The sequence below is a fragment of the Aspergillus japonicus genome, assembly GCF_003184785.1.
Source record: "Aspergillus japonicus CBS 114.51 unplaced genomic scaffold BO86scaffold_79, whole genome shotgun sequence".
In the NCBI taxonomy this organism is placed as follows: Eukaryota; Fungi; Ascomycota; class Eurotiomycetes; order Eurotiales; family Aspergillaceae; genus Aspergillus; species Aspergillus japonicus.
This window is the reverse complement of record NW_020291716.1, coordinates 94,695-109,700: the sequence shown is the minus strand read 5'-3', so window position 1 is coordinate 109,700 and position 15,006 is coordinate 94,695. Positions and strand designations below refer to the sequence as shown.

Genomic DNA, 15,006 nt, shown 5'->3' with positions numbered 1-15,006 from the left:
AAGAATCTATCTCTCCTCCGAAATCCGCAACCCCTGCACATCCAGCGGCACCACGACCGTCTCGGCCTCGGAGTCGACGTCCTCGTCGGGGCCCCACAGCTCCTCGACCAGCTGCATCGTGCGCGCATGCTCCCGTTCCTCGCTCGCAGCCCCGATCAGGAACCACTGCACGCACAGCGCCTGGCCCGAGGGCCGCAGCTCCTTGTAGACCTTGACGCGCCGCCCGACGTGCACCTCGCCGATGAGCGGCTTAAGGCGCGGGTCGGCCGAGCGCAGGCGCCGGAACTGCCGCGTCAGCTCGTCTCGATACCGGTTCCAGTCCGGGGTGAAGCTGGGGTCGTTGCGCCCGGCATCGTGGTCCTTCAGCCACACGTACTGCTCCAGCGGGTGGTGGCGCCGCGGGATGATTACCTGCCGGGGTTGGGCGAGTCTTACCATTTTTGAGGGGTTGTTGCCTGCTTTGGGGTTGCGGTTGGATAGATTGCTGGGTAGGGCCTTGGGTAGTGGTGGTGGTGGTGGTGACATTGCTGGCATTGAGGGTTTAATTTCGTTTATATATTGAGGCGGTAGTTAGTCTAAGAGGTGTTAGAGCAGTGATTGAGTGAGTTTGTTCTTGGGTTGCTTTGATGTTCTTTGAGATGAGCAGGAGGTTTATAGGAGGTTTTCATTTCTTCATTGATTGTATACAATTGCGATAATAGCGCTAATGACTGTAGAGCATATTGTTGGGTATAGCTGTAAGAAAGGTTAAGAGGTGATTACCTTGAAGGGCTGAAGGGTACTGTGCCTACCTTACTGAATTCAAGAAAGTCTTCATTGAAACTATGGAAGATCTCAGAGAATATCACATTCACGTGTATTTAGCGGTTGTGTCATCCTATGTCGCGAAGACTTGGGCAAGATAAGTGGTTTGGATGATTGTGGTTGTGTATACTAGGTACTGTACAGTACTCCGTAGTTACCGTAGATGATGATAGTCGTAGGTCTATTTCAGAACCGCCTAACTACGTAGTAAGTGACTTCAAGCATTCTGGTGCGCATAATATACAGGACATCTGCTCATAGGATAGACCTAAGACCTCAAAGAACAGAAAGAGCAGTCTTCCAATCTGCATCTATGATACTTTAAACTAAGTGCTGGTTAGATAGATCCGTATCGTATGTCGAGGTATTCAGCGGTGGGGCTATCTACCGGTAATATTGTGTGGGCAGTACTGCACGGTATCATAAGTACCGTACAGTATCATGGGCTGTGCCTTCCCCCTCCGCCTCGCAGCTCCCTCTTCCTCCTTTCCCCACTTCCGCTTCCATCTTCCTATTTACTATCGTACTCCATCCGATATTGCCCATCACTAGGGATGTTGTGAGGTACATACTCCTGGCCACTTCGCACCGCCTCTGCCACTTTCGAGAACTCCCTCAAAGCGTACTCCTGGCAGTCGTGGTCCAGAACCCACGCCGGGTGCGGTGGCTTCACCATCGTGGGGTCTTGCCGCAACGCGTCGAAATCGACATGATTCATCACGAACTGTAACACCGCCAGGCCACCCTGCTGCACAATCTGAGCACGCTGGTACCGGATCTTCTCCGTCACTGACAACGCCAACGGCACATCCTTTTTTCCCGCCAAGTCAAGGGCGATCGCAAGCGTGGCGGCGTCTTCAATAGCCTGGGTACCCCCCTGTCCACTGGACGGGAGCGCTGCATGCGCCGCATCACCGACCACGATCATCCGGCGCTTGGGAGACAACCAGGTAGTCAAAGGAGTGCGAATGGCTAGATTCTCTGAGACGAACCGACCGCTCATTACTCCTTTGATGACTGCCTCGAGTTGATCTCGTACTGCCCAGCCATCCATGCACTGCAGAATCTGGTTCATCGTTTCATCGTCGCTCTGGGACGGAGTGCTGGCAGCCTGTAGATGCAGCATCATGTCAATGCGGTCCCCGAGACTGGACGCAATCAATGAGTCGCCTACCTTATGCGAGCAGTACCAGAAGAGTTCATTGTCTTTCTTCTTGGTCGTGATTCCGAAGTGAACTCCGGGTCCAAGCCAACCATAGATGCAGTCCTCGGATCCCGATTGCTCCTCACTGAGAATCCAACTCAGACTCGGATTGCGAGCTGCTACCCGAGCATCCAGGTACCCTCGAGAAGCCGCGTAGCCGGTCTCCTGGAGGCTCATCTGCTGGCCTGTGATGCTCAGTCGACCCTGGCTATGGATTCCTTCTGCGCAGACGACACAGTCGGCTGAGATTTTTTTCCCATTGACTTCAATCCCAGCCTCGTCTTCCGTCTCCCAGTACTTAGTGACTTCTGAGCCCAGAGTGATGGGAATGCCAAGACTCTGGGCGTACTGGTGCATGGCGGATACCAATGCCCCACGGTTGACAGTATAACCACGGCCCTCGTTGTACCCGTGGAGCTCGAACGTGCCATAACAATAGCCGGTATAATCAAACACCTTGGCTCTGTTGGTCTGAAACTCCAACGGGCGGATCGATTCGTGGAAGGCACCATCACCCCATTTGGCAGTCACTCGAGCTCCGTTGGAGCCAATGCTGATGCTATCTCCTTCTGTTGACCGGTAGTCAGTGATTGCAGTCAAGCAACGAGTAATTCGCCGCCATTGACGTCCTTGGATCAGCTACTGACCTATCTCTTTCGGCCCCTCATACTTCTCAAAAACCTCAACATTGTGCCCTTTGCTATGGCATTCGATAGCAACACTCAGCCCTGCAATCCCGAGACCCACCCATGACCACTTTCAATTTGTTGGGGTCATTTTGCCCCATGCCTTTGATTTCCATGGTCGCCATCTTGTTTAAGATAAGAGAATATGGAGAACGAGTGATGAGTGAATTGATTTGGACGCTCCTGCGCTCCCCGATCGGCAGTGACAATCTTTATGACTAGGTCCAAGCCACCACCGGCATGAGAAACAAAAACTCCAGTGTGATAGAATCAAGGTAAGACAATCAGCTCGTTTGAAAATTACAGAAACATGCATAATGTGGGACGGATTGTATCAATAGTGTATTATATTGCGATGTCCATATCGAGTAAGGATTTGCGTCTTTCCTCTTGATATAGTTACGCCGAAGTAGACATGAAGGAGATGATTAACCACGTGCCCCATGTGCAGCATCCAGCCGCAGAAGTTACTCGAACTGATGTGACGCGCAATGCATGAGCCGTCATCTAGGCTGCAATTCACGGCATGTCCCATACACCCAACTAGGAAATCCGACGGCGGTAGAAGGCGAAGTGATGAAGTATGGTGTTGCCACAGCTTTCTCCACCTGAGATACAGCTGCGCCATACGACACTATGGAAGTTTGCCGGGCCTGGGCGCGTCTTGTGTGATTGAGATGGCCTTTTGCTTTTTTCGAACCATGATTATCCTTAGTCACTGAGATCCTTACCTCTACTAACAAAATGAGGTCAATGGCAAAGACTTTAAATTTCAAAACTTTCGTCGACGAAAAGACCAACCGCAAGGTAACAGAGGATGTGTGGAAGCAAGATGAGGTCCCCTGGCGTTGAGTCGTGCCTCTTCCCGTGCATCGCCTCTTCTACTAGCTCATCAGCAACTGTGTTCTGGGATAAGTTTGAATGGGAAGTCACAATTTCGGCCGGCTCGTTGCTGCAGAGTCTCATGCAGTCGTGGGCCATTGTGCTAGCCAAGTATACAGGCTCTGATACACTTCGCTTCGGTGCCTTGTCTGGTTCGACGGGCAAACAGGGTTGCGATGAGATATCGGTTGATGAATATGAAGCTTCTCTAAATCCTGCCGGGTGATTGTCAGACTCTGTCTCTCTCATATGTCAGATGCAATGTCAACTCCATGAGTGGAAATACAAAGAGCGGATCAACACATGCGTGGCGACTAACTTACACCCGGAGTGGTTGACTGACTGGAAAAGTTCTGTAAGTGCTACCGGCTTCAACACCACTCGCACCTACAAGGCCCGGTCTGATATGTTGTAGATTGATCATGGCATTCAGCTCTTGCTGGTGGCAACACAGCAAGAATGGCCGTGCATCTCCTTGTATGGTAAAGCGGACCTCGTCGACAAATCTTCAGTTCGATATTTGAGCACCGCGTTGCAGCATATCCTTCAATCTACATCAGCGCATCCAAGCGAGCTACTGCATAGCATTACTTTGACTCCCGACAATCATTATCGCCAGATCTGTGACTGGAACAGACACATCCTCAAACAGCCATTTGTTCAATGCATCCATGACATTATTCAGGACAAATGCATCGAAAATTCAGATGCAGAGGCAATAAATGCCTGGGACGGTGCAATGAGTTACGCCTCCTTGGACCAGGAATCAGCCAAGGTTATGAGTCTGTTGAATCGACAAGGTGCTGGACCGGAAAGAATTGTCCCTGTGCTTTTCGAGAAGAGCAAGTGGACTGTTGTGGCCATGCTCGGAGTATTTAGGGCCGGAGCCGCCTTTGTTCTGCTGGAACCGTCCCATCCTCTGGAGCGGCTTCAAAACATCTGCCAGGATGTTAGTGCTCAAGTTGTCCTAACCTCTGAGCTTCACAAGAAGGTCGGGTTGCAGCTGGCCGACATCGTCATCGCAGTACCCAATGACATGGAAAACGGAGCTCTCTGTCGTAGCAAAGACTATCCGCCGCAGATTCAGGTCAAGCCAGGTAACGCAGCATACGTTGCTTTCACTTCTGGGTCCACAGGAAAACCAAAAGGGATAGTCATTGAACATGGTTCGTTCTGTACCAATGCGATGGTCAGTTCTGAAGCGCAAAATCTGAACGCGTCTTCCCGCGTGCTTCAATTTGCCTCTTACGCCTTTGATGTCAGCATTCATGAAACTCTAGTGCCCCTCATGCTTGGAGGATGTGTGTGCATTCCCTCGGCTGCCGACAGAGTCGATTGTCTAGAAGATACCATTTTCCAGCTACGGGTCAACTGGATGGAGCTGACCCCATCCGTCGCGCGGCTCCTAAACCCCCAACGACTTCCCGCCGTCAAGACCCTGGTCGTGGGTGGCGAGTCTATTTCGCCTTCAGAGGTCATCCGTTGGGCGCCACATCTCCGTCTAGCTGTTGCGTATGGCCCTGCGGAATGCACGGTGGTATCGCTCGTGCATCCAAATTTTACCAAAGATGCTGATCCCTTTTCCATCGGTTGGGCCTGTAGCGGTTCAGTATGGGTCGTCGAACCTGAGGATCACAACAAATTGGTCCCTATTGGTGCCGTGGGCGAATTGGTAATCGGAGGGCCCATTGTGGGCAGGGGATACTTGCATCGGCCCGAACAAACGGCTGCTAACTTCATTCGAAATCCTCATTGGCACAGGGCAGAGAACAGCCGATTCTACAAGACTGGGGACCTGGTGCGCCAAAGGACTGACGGGAGTGTGTCATTTCTAGGCCGCAAAGATACTCAAGTCAAATTGCGAGGGCAACGAATTGAACTTGGGGAGATCGAACACCAGGCTGCCGAGTTCTTTCCAGGTGCTGCAATAGCTGTGGAGGTTGGCAAGCTTTATCATGGCCATTCGAGTTTGGTTGTGTTCGTGGAGTGGGATTCATCAAAGCAAGAAATAAGATGCAAGGACAAAGACAGCTGTTGGGCGACTCATAATAAAGATCGCCATCAATTCTGGCCGAGTGCCCTTCGAGCTAAAACAGGCCTTGCACAGATACTCCCGCCTTACATGGTCCCGGACTTGATGGTGCCCTTGTGCGCCATTCCTCTTTCCCCGACTGGTAAAGTGAACAGGAAGGCGTTGCGATCGATGATTTCTAGCTGGTCTAGGGAAGAAGTCAAAAAGTACCAGCCCACGGCGCCTTTTATATCCTCCAAGGCAAGCCATCACGATCCTGCTGCGTCAGAGGCCACTCAGCAAATGATCGATTTGGTTGCGCGTGTTCTATCACTCGATGCGAGTGATATTAGTGAGCACGATAGCTTTTTTCAGCTTGGGGGTGATTCCATTTCCGCCATGATGCTCGCACAAGAATCCGAGAGTATACCATCTCTGCATTTCACCGTCGCGGATATTTTTCAAACCGTCAATCTTTCTGAACTAGCACGGCGTGCCCAGACGAAAGCCCCAGAGAAGAATTCCAGTGATTCCGGCGTACCGAGACATGTTCTACCGTTTTCGCTCTTGAGCCCAGAAAAGGTGGACGCCTATATCCAGATCGCAGCGGAGCACTGTAATGTGGATGAGCCACAGATTGAGGACATATACCCATGCTCGCCGCTTCAGGCGCGCCTGATGGCCAGAACTATCAAGCAGCCAGGCGCTTTTCAGGGGCGGTTCACTTTCCAATTGTCCCCAGACCTCGACAAAGACCGACTACGATCGGCGTGAAATCGCGCAGCGGGTTCTCTTCCGATTTTGCGCACCAGAATTATCCATGCATGGCAATTAGGCGTCGAAAATCCTCTTCAAGTTGTAGTCCGTGACAGGGACATTGAATGGATTGAGGCGGAGACACAAAGCGAACGTGAGGCGGAAAGAGTCATGTCATTTGGCTCCCCACTTGTTTATTTGGTTGCTCTGCGTGCGAGGCTCATTTCTACGTTAACTGTCGTCATTCATCACTCATTGTTCGATCTGGTCGTCTTCGAGCAGATCCTCAAGACGGTTGAAACTGCATATCAAGGAGAGGCTCTTCCCTCGCAACTATTTGCACCCTTTATCAAGTATCTCGGAGATTTGAATGTGCCTCAAGCTTCCGATTTCTGGAAGAAGGAATTCGCCGGTCTCAATGCAGTCCCGCTTCTTTCTAAGAAGAGCCCTGCGCGCTCGAAGCATCCGTCTATCAACTGGACTCGCAGACGATCTCGTCTCCCCAATCCTAATCAGTTGGGAACCACAACGTCGTCGCTGATTCGCCTAGCATGGGCAATGATACTTTCTCAGTACACCGGTTCTTTGGACGTTGTTTTCGGCGTCACTGTCATGGGCCGCAGCATGCCTGGCACTGTTGACGTTAACGGCCCTACCATCGCTACTTATCCTCTTCGAATCACACTTCACGATGACCGCAATGTCAGTGAGACATTGAGATGTATTCATGACCAAGCCGTGAGCCTCGCATCCTTCGAGCAGACTGGGATGCAGCAGATCAGACAGTCCAGCTGCGAGGCCGCCATCGCTTGCGAGTTCCAGAGCATGCTGATTGTTCAACCACCGCCAGAAAAGACTCCCCTGGCCAGAAAGAATTCGTTGCAGTTAATGATGATGGATCAGACCGAATCTTGGAAGCATAAGTTGTACGCCAGCTTCAGCACTCAAGCCCTGAGTGTCGTCTGTGAACCTGGAGCTGATCAGTTGGAAACAACGGCATATTTCGACCGAAATGTCTTATCCTCACACCAGGTCACAGACATGCTGAGAGGCATGAATCGTATACTTTGCCTTCTTGTACGATACCCTGATGCCCCACTACGGAAGCTCCTCAAAACAACTCTACCGGCATGTGATTATACCTACAGCCGTCACGAAAGCGTCTCCTTGGCCCGTCTGGAAAAAGCAGCTGGTGAATACCTCGGACCCGGCATCCCTGTAATTGCGGACTGGGTTACACCACGGGGTTCTCATATCCCTGATCTCGCGCTTTTCGTGGGAGTTGTGAGCTCAGATTCATTGTCAAATAATGGTTCGGTCCTGGCAAAGGTAGAAGAGCCGCTGCGTGCTCGTCTGATCCAGGTTGTGCGTGAGCTACAACAAAGGTTCATTGGGAAAGTCGTGCGTTTTTGTTGTGTTCCGGTGTCCCTTCGATATAAGCCATCTGTGACTCGCCTTCTCCTCGATCGAGCTGGTGCACGAGAGGCTGCCGCCAAGCTCACCTGGGCAGGCTTAATCTCATGGCAGACTTCGCCGGGTTCCATAGCTGGCGACGTCTTACTGCCCGTCGAGGTGAAGTTAAGACACGCATTAGCGACAGTACTACAGCTGAAGGCTAGCGATATTCCCATCGAAGATAATTTGGTTACCCTTGGTTGTGATTCCCTTGTCGCCATGCAGTTCGCTGCCCAGTGCAACCTGGACGGTATACAGGTGGCGGTTGCAGATATCTTTCAGGCCCCGACGCTCAGATCCCTAGCTTTGATGGTCAAGGGTCGCCCAGTGCAGCATCCTCAATCGACGGCACTGGCAAAGTTTTCTCTATTGGAGCCGATGTATGAAAGCCAAACATCCTTTGAGTAAGACATATTTACGACCGTCAACAGGGGAGCGCTTGGAAAGGCAATCGAAGATGCATTTCCCTGCACCCTGTCGCATCTGGGGCTTCTTTCTCAATTGGGCAGCTGCCAATCACATACAATCTGGGAGGTCGGGGGGTGTGATGAGCGGATCAACCCTACGCATCTAGCCGAATCTTGGTTGAAGCTTGTTGAACACCACGCAGCACTGCGGACCCTTTTGCTGCCCAGCCGGTCGAATCCAGCACAGATGCTTCATATCGTGCTCAAGGAGTCCTTCGATGCTGTCGAGGTCTTGACCAACATAGACGATGCCATTATATCGGAGATTGCCGGACGGCCTCGCCTGTCGAGCTGCAACCAAGAAGGACTTCCGTACAAGTTCACAGTTTTCCAGAGCACAACTGGGAGGGTTCTCTGCAAGCTCGAGGGAAGGTATGCCTTTCTCGACGCGACCTCAGTCAGTATGCTCTTGACAGATCTTCGAAGGTCTCTACAAGGTGTTCCGCTCGCGGATGTAGCGGCCTGTCCCTACTCTTCATGGGTATCGTATCAGCAAAGCTGGGCTAAGGACCCCTCACATCTACATTTCTGGGACCATTATCTGGCCAGTCTTCACCCATGTATGCTGGCCGGTACGTTTGCGCACGACAGCAACGGGCCGCTTTTACGTAGCCAGAATCACGAGAGGAAGGCTGCTATCAGGGGATTTCGTCGACAGATGCGATCCCACCGCCAAACGCTTCTTCAGGACACCCGCGCCCTGCGCGAATGGTGCGACCAGAGGGGAATAACAATCACCAACGTGATAAAGGTTGCTTGGGCGCTTGTGCTAAGCGAACAAACGGGCCGAGACGACGTCTGCTTTGGAGCTCTAGTATCCGGCCGCGATGCACCCGTACCTCATATTGGCCGCATGGTGGGCTCGTTCTTCAACGTCCTTGCCTGTCGCATTGTATTGCAATCAGGCCCCGATCATCAGGTTCTCAACCATGTCCTGCAGGCTAGTCACCGATCACTGGGGGAACGTGCGTCCCACCAATTCTGTTCATTGAGTGAAGTCACATGCCGGGTCCTTGGCGGAAAGGAATCCGGAGCGCCCTCGTCCCTATTCAACACCTGCCTGTCGGTTGAGCAGCCGCTTACCGATCAGACCGGGCCGATGGATAGCTTTTTCATGGTGCTGGAAACAGTTGAAGAGACTGAGGTAACAACCCCCTCTCCCTATGAGTAGACTATGACTTGCTAACATACTTTGTGAATAACAGTATGACATGGTTGTCGCCGCCACAGTGCTATCTGACCGAATTGAAGCTCATTTGATGTTCTGGGATAGCTTCTGCGATGCCGCGCGTGCTGCAGACCTTGGAGGGGCTTTGGCTCGGGCAGTTGAGCGGATTATGGTTTGTGATGGAATGGGGGTTGGTGCTTAGCATTTGAGTGGCAATCAAGGGGTAATGTCGAGGTCGCTGGACAGGTTGAAGGTGATAGTATTGGGGTTTGTTGATGCTGGTTACCATGAACTCATATATTCTGTGGGCTTGAGCCGGGGCCTTGAATTTCTAGTATCTAATGTCGAAGCAATGATTGACATTCCACGTGTAATTTTGACGTCCAAAGCCGCTCGAGTACTTCTCTTCTCGATGTACCAAGTGTCTAAAAGAATGGGATTCAGGTATAAGAAATTGTACAGTCTGACATTTGTTTTCAGTGCTCCGTAGGAGTCTCCGTACAGCACCGACGGCGTAAAGGGCGGTCAATGAGGCGGACATCGCCTGAACGTGGGGGCCGATTCTGCCAGGCAGAAACCTGACTACGGAAAGCGGGGTTGTGCGTTATCGCGACGCGTCCGCCACGTTCATCGCCGCAAAGAAAAACAGAATGAAGCGTCAGCGTAGACGAGCTGCAACCAATGCGACGCGCTGGGTGCTAAGATCTGCTCCAATTTGCTGATAGCTACGAGACAACCGAGTTGACCAAGTTTGCTGTCGCAATGTGCCCAATGCCAGTCCACTGATGTCGGCACCTCGTCGATGACGCGAAACAAGCGAGTCGCACGCGTTAGCGACGTTGATGCGTCAGGAGCCAGCTCGTCGCAAGAGCCGACAGTGCTCAGAGGACAGCCGCTATTGCAACTTGACCACATCAGCTATCACCGAACCCTGCGGGACTATGAGGCATTGGTGGATGGTCTTCGTCCCAGGCTAGACAATAGCACGCAAGGCGTTCTAGATGCCAGCGTCCGAATCATCCACGACAATGCACCCTCCGACCCTGTTGTGAGGCAACCAAACTTCGTCGTTGAAAACATGAGAACCACCGACCTCGGACGCGAGAGTTGCAAGTTCGGGATGATGAGGACGGGTATATGAAGGTCTTCCTGGAGACAATCCATATCTTGTACCCCTTCATCCCCACACGATTACTTCGACGCAAATTCGAGGAATTTCGGACCGGGACAAATACCGAGGAGGATCGTCACCTTTGGGCCGCGATATTCCGTAAGCTTTCCATCTATGCTTGTCGTTTGCTTTCACAATCCGCGGATCATCCCATCTAACCCTGCGCAAGATTTCATTTACGCGATTGGCTCTTTCCACGCAACGCTGACTCATATGAGAGGTACCGGTAACAACAGTCATTCGCGGTACTTTGAACAAGGTATTTGCGACATTAACAATGATGATACGGAATGCTCGATTGTCCCCATGTGGGCCCAACTTCTGAAAATGCTTCTACCTTCAAGCTGTGGGTAACTATGATAGGTAAGTCTGGTTTCCATCTACCAGAACCTTGACTAAAATAGTTCGTCCGCGTGTAGATGTCTGGTCGCTCTTGAATTTCTTCACATTTCTGCGAAATTCGACCTGCGTCGTCTTCCAGGAGGATATCTGTCGACGTGGATGCTTCTGCTGAATGGTCCCCTTAGTTCTCGAGCGCCATGGCCTGGCTCATGCATTTCTACACTCATTCCTCTATCCCGACAAGACTAACAGTACCTGCTGGCTCCAACATTCAGGTAGCGTAGTTCGAAAGGACCTGTTCATCAGATCGATATTTCAGCTCTGTTACTCAACTAGGCGCAATCTACAGGGGTAATGCAGGGGCGTGGTTTGCTCAACGCCGAGTGAACAGATTTGGCTTGGCCAGCAAAAGGGAACGGAGCATGCTTGTTCGATCCGCCGGCGGATACCACTGAGAGAACTGTATATACCATCCGCTCAATATCCAAGAGAACACTTTTTACTTCGAGCCAGATACATCAAAGCTAAACCAAACACGCACAAGCCACGCACACTATCCAAGCCTAGAACTTGGCCTTCAAAGCCCATCCGGTCTGTCGAATCCTCGTCACCAGCACCAGCATCGTTCCCGCCAGCAAGAGCAAACCCGAAAAGATTTTCATCCCCGTATAAGACCCATTGTCCTGCGCCAAGATTGCCCCCGCGATCGGGTTTGTGGTTAAACCTCCAATCGACGAGAAGAGGTAGAGCACCCCGGTCCAATACCCGATCTCTGGCAGAGGAGCCAGTTTGGCGACAAGGGCCGGCGGAAGCGAGAAATACGCGCCGGATGTGACGCCGTATAGCACCGCGAAGGCGATATTTGTCGCGTCGGTCGTGGCCGGGATCCAGAGCCCGAGGATCAGGATCCCGGTGATGGTGCAGACGAGCAGGAAGATGTTGTACACGCCGACTTTATCGGAGAGGAAACCCGCAGCCATGCGGCCGAGGAGGCTGTTGCGGCGATTATTAGCATCGTCCTTGTCTTGCTGCTGTGACCGGAGGATCGGACGCGATTACATACCTGCCCGCATTCAACATCGGCACCACATACTGCGCCAGCTCCAGCCGCATCCCGCTCTGGATCGCAGCCGTCTCGACGAAGTTGGTCGGGATATACACCCCGAACGTGAGCAGCACGAACCCCGCGACGAGGAAGCGCATCTTGACCTCCCGCCAGGGGCGGAACAGTGCCTCGCGATCTACCTTCTTTCTCTTTGGATCCTCACCACCATTCCCCCTCTCCATCCCGCGCCCCCTCCTCGCACTTCTGTCCCGGATCGTCAAACACATCACGCCCAACAACCCCAGAATCAAGAACGCCGCCACCCGCATCGCCCACCCGAACCCCACCTGCACCACCAGCCTGCGCGTCATGATCGGAAACACGATGCCCCCGACACTCGACCCGGACGCGATGATCCCGTACGCGGCGCCTCGCCGCCGCCGGAACCAGGAGGGGATCACGCTCATGGCCGGCTGGAAGATGGCGCAGATGCCCATGGCGCTGCACACGCCCTGCGCCAGCAGGATCTGGTAGTACTGGGTCGCGAGGGAGGTCATCAGGAGGCCGATGATGTGCAGGGCGGAGCCTGCGAGGATGACGGGGCGCGTGCCGTGCGTGTCACTTAGGTAGCCTACTGTCGGGCCCTGCGGGAGATTGGGTTCTGGTTAGTGGAGGGAAGTAGGTGGGTGAGAGGGTTGGGGCTGGGCGGGCAGACAGGCTGGATTAGAGGGGGCAAGGGAGGGGGAAACGAGACGAACCATGAAGAACATGAAGAATACTTCTAGGGACGGGATCCATGCGATCGTGCTCGGTGCGTATTGGGGGAGGAGCGTGGTCGCGTAGTAGGTTTGGAAGGTTCCTATGCCTTTTCCCCACGTCAGTAGATAAGCTAGCTGTCGCTGTGGTTGCGAGCTGAGGGGGTGTTCATGATGATATAGCAACTGTGTGGCAGACATACTATTGATCCAGCCGAAACTGCAGAACATGGCGCACCACGCCCCGAAGACGACGGACCATGCTGCGAGGCCGCCGTCCGGGGGCGGGTCGTCGATGCATTGCGAAGTAGACTGTGCTTGCGCGTGTTGCTTCTCCGCGTCGAAGATGGCTGCAGTCGGTGGGCTGGGTGGATTGGGAAGTTGCTTGGTGGTGTTGGTGGTGATTGTTGGGTCCGGCTGCTGCGTTGCGGAGTTGGTCCGCGCTCGGGACATGGTGCGCTGGTCGGCCCCCCTGAGTGTGAGAGTGAAGTCAATTGAGCCGCTCCGCCAGCCATTCTTTTGAGAGGGAATCCGATGATTTGGGTATAAATATGAATAGGAGGCGGGCAAATCATGTATCTGCTACCGGATTCTACTTCCCCCTTGCCTTTCCAGGAATGTCGTTTGCCTCCAGACATGTCGACGGGTAAATTCTCCGGCGTCCCAATGTATTGCGGGTTGGGATCCACATTGTATTGACAGTAGTGTCAATGAACAAGAAGAATGGATCCGCTCAAGTGAGGAGTCGTGATTTAGTGGCTGGATCTCGGACCAGAACTTTCATCAGAATAGGATTGAACACAAGTGGGAATCTAACGGGTTAAGAAACAGGGAATCAAAGGAATGTGGATCAACGCATCATTCCGAACAGGAAAACAATCATAATCGTAATCATAGCCTCCCGAACGCCATGTCGTAATAAGCAAAAAAAAGCCATAAAGGCTACCACAGCCGCAGCAAGCTCAATAGCACTGCTCCGCTCAAGCAACACGTCCAACCTTTAACTTTCTCTTGCACCACGCCCGGACCGACTGTCGCGGGGGCTCTCGGGGCTCCGCACGCACGACCGGGACTGTGAGATCGGGAGCTGCGGGGCTGGGTCCCACGACCAGCAAGTATCGCGGTAGAGGACTGACGGTGGCCCAGCTGTTATTGACGACAGCGGGCGCATGGCTTGTGGAGGTCTTGCAGGGTCGGCGCAGGTGCTCGAATGTGCGTCGGCAGATCGGGCAGCTTGGGTTCGGCCGCTTTAGCCAGTCGTCGATGCATGGTTGATGGAAGAAATGTTGGCAGGGTAATTGGCGGTACGATTTGATGGAATCTAGGTCTTCAAGGCAGATGATGCATTCTTGGTTGTCTTCTAGGCTGGTCAGCGAGGGGCCCGGTGGTCATGGAGACAGCGGGCGCACGTACCCTCTAGTGAGGTGGGGAGGGTCTCGACAATAGGCAGTTGGTGGAGATCTATCTCGTATTGCATGGCGGAGGGCTTGCCTGGTGCCATTGTGGAGGATAATGCACAGTGTGTGTCGGTTTCTGAAATTGTCCTGTGAGGACGATGTTTGTTGACAGGACGAGAAGAGTAGGGGAGAAGGAGAAATAAAAAAAAAGTAGCGCTTGTTGACATTGAGCAGAGATGATGTGGGGTGCCCCTGGCCGTGATGTCATACGCTCATAAGGCTGAAATGACTTAATCCTCCAAAACAGGCTTTGGTGGAGCCCGCGGGCTGGGTTGTGCAGTGCCGTGGTTGGCGGATACCCCTGCAGGCTTGACGCGGCACATGGGAGATGACGGCTGTGACACAATCTCGGGCTGCGTATTTCAGATGCCGAAGTCGTCGGCTTGCATCGGGTCTGGCCAGTGAGGGAACGCTGCGGCAAGCGGTGAACATGATCTTTGCTCTTGATCAATTCAACAAAGTATGAACTGTGCGAATACTATGGTTGTGGTACAGGGCTAGGGTTCGTATATATATATTCGGGTCGAGTGTCTCCCAAACCACAGCTATGCCAAGGCAGGCGACCGCGGCTCATCAGCAACTAAAGTTGTGACATCGTACCGAAGCGTCCTCAAATCATACTGCCTGGGCGCAAAATATATCCAGGCCACTCAAAAGCCCTACCAAAGACTCATGTCATACATATGGGACTTCTTGCCATGACGCGCAACAACCTTGCCGGCCAAGGTTGCCCTGCCTTTGAGCTTCAGTATACACAAACATCCAATTCCCGGTTCCGCAGAGGCTCGTTCGATTGTACAGCT

General features: G+C 52.8%; 5 protein-coding genes across 5 annotated transcripts; 1 reads left to right on the top strand and 4 right to left on the bottom strand.

Moving 5' to 3' along the window:
* Positions 1–6: 6 nt before the first annotated feature.
* On the bottom strand, positions 7–525 carry BO86DRAFT_383254 (uncharacterized protein; the record flags this gene model as incomplete). Its single annotated transcript, XM_025670833.1, has 1 exon — positions 7–525. The coding sequence occupies one exon, from the start codon at positions 523–525 to the stop codon at positions 7–9; it is 519 nt and encodes a 172-aa protein (XP_025523068.1).
* A 790-nt stretch (positions 526–1,315) lies between these two features.
* On the bottom strand, positions 1,316–2,819 carry BO86DRAFT_422611 (FAD-dependent oxidoreductase; the record flags this gene model as incomplete). Its single annotated transcript, XM_025675352.1, has 4 exons — positions 1,316–1,738; positions 1,979–2,577; positions 2,656–2,708; positions 2,752–2,819. The coding sequence occupies 4 exons, from the start codon at positions 2,817–2,819 to the stop codon at positions 1,316–1,318; spliced, it is 1,143 nt and encodes a 380-aa protein (XP_025523067.1).
* Positions 2,820–3,526: 707 nt separating this feature from the next.
* Positions 3,527–9,518, top strand: BO86DRAFT_441274 (uncharacterized protein; the record flags this gene model as incomplete). Its single annotated transcript, XM_025676245.1, has 14 exons — positions 3,527–3,763; positions 3,833–3,931; positions 3,992–4,058; positions 4,089–5,562; positions 5,608–5,724; positions 5,764–6,357; positions 6,400–7,049; positions 7,080–7,420; positions 7,451–7,589; positions 7,626–7,744; positions 7,784–7,920; positions 7,963–7,987; positions 8,024–8,178; positions 8,230–9,518. The coding sequence occupies 14 exons, from the start codon at positions 3,527–3,529 to the stop codon at positions 9,434–9,436; spliced, it is 5,361 nt and encodes a 1,786-aa protein (XP_025523066.1). The 3' UTR covers positions 9,437–9,518.
* Positions 9,519–11,383: 1,865 nt separating this feature from the next.
* BO86DRAFT_371368 (MCT family MFS transporter) lies at positions 11,384–13,199 on the bottom strand (the record flags this gene model as incomplete). Its single annotated transcript, XM_025670319.1, has 4 exons — positions 11,384–11,939; positions 12,010–12,635; positions 12,750–12,856; positions 12,950–13,199. 4 exons carry the CDS (start codon positions 13,197–13,199, stop codon positions 11,510–11,512), a joined length of 1,413 nt encoding a protein of 470 aa, XP_025523065.1. The 3' UTR covers positions 11,384–11,509.
* Positions 13,200–13,539: 340 nt separating this feature from the next.
* BO86DRAFT_413350 (uncharacterized protein) lies at positions 13,540–14,315 on the bottom strand. Its single transcript, XM_025674734.1, has 2 exons — positions 14,160–14,315; positions 13,540–14,103 (listed from the first exon to the last, which is right to left on the bottom strand). The coding sequence occupies exons 1-2, from the start codon at positions 14,245–14,247 to the stop codon at positions 13,727–13,729; spliced, it is 465 nt and encodes a 154-aa protein (XP_025523064.1). The 5' UTR covers positions 14,248–14,315; the 3' UTR covers positions 13,540–13,726.
* Between the last annotated feature and the right edge of the window lie 691 nt (positions 14,316–15,006).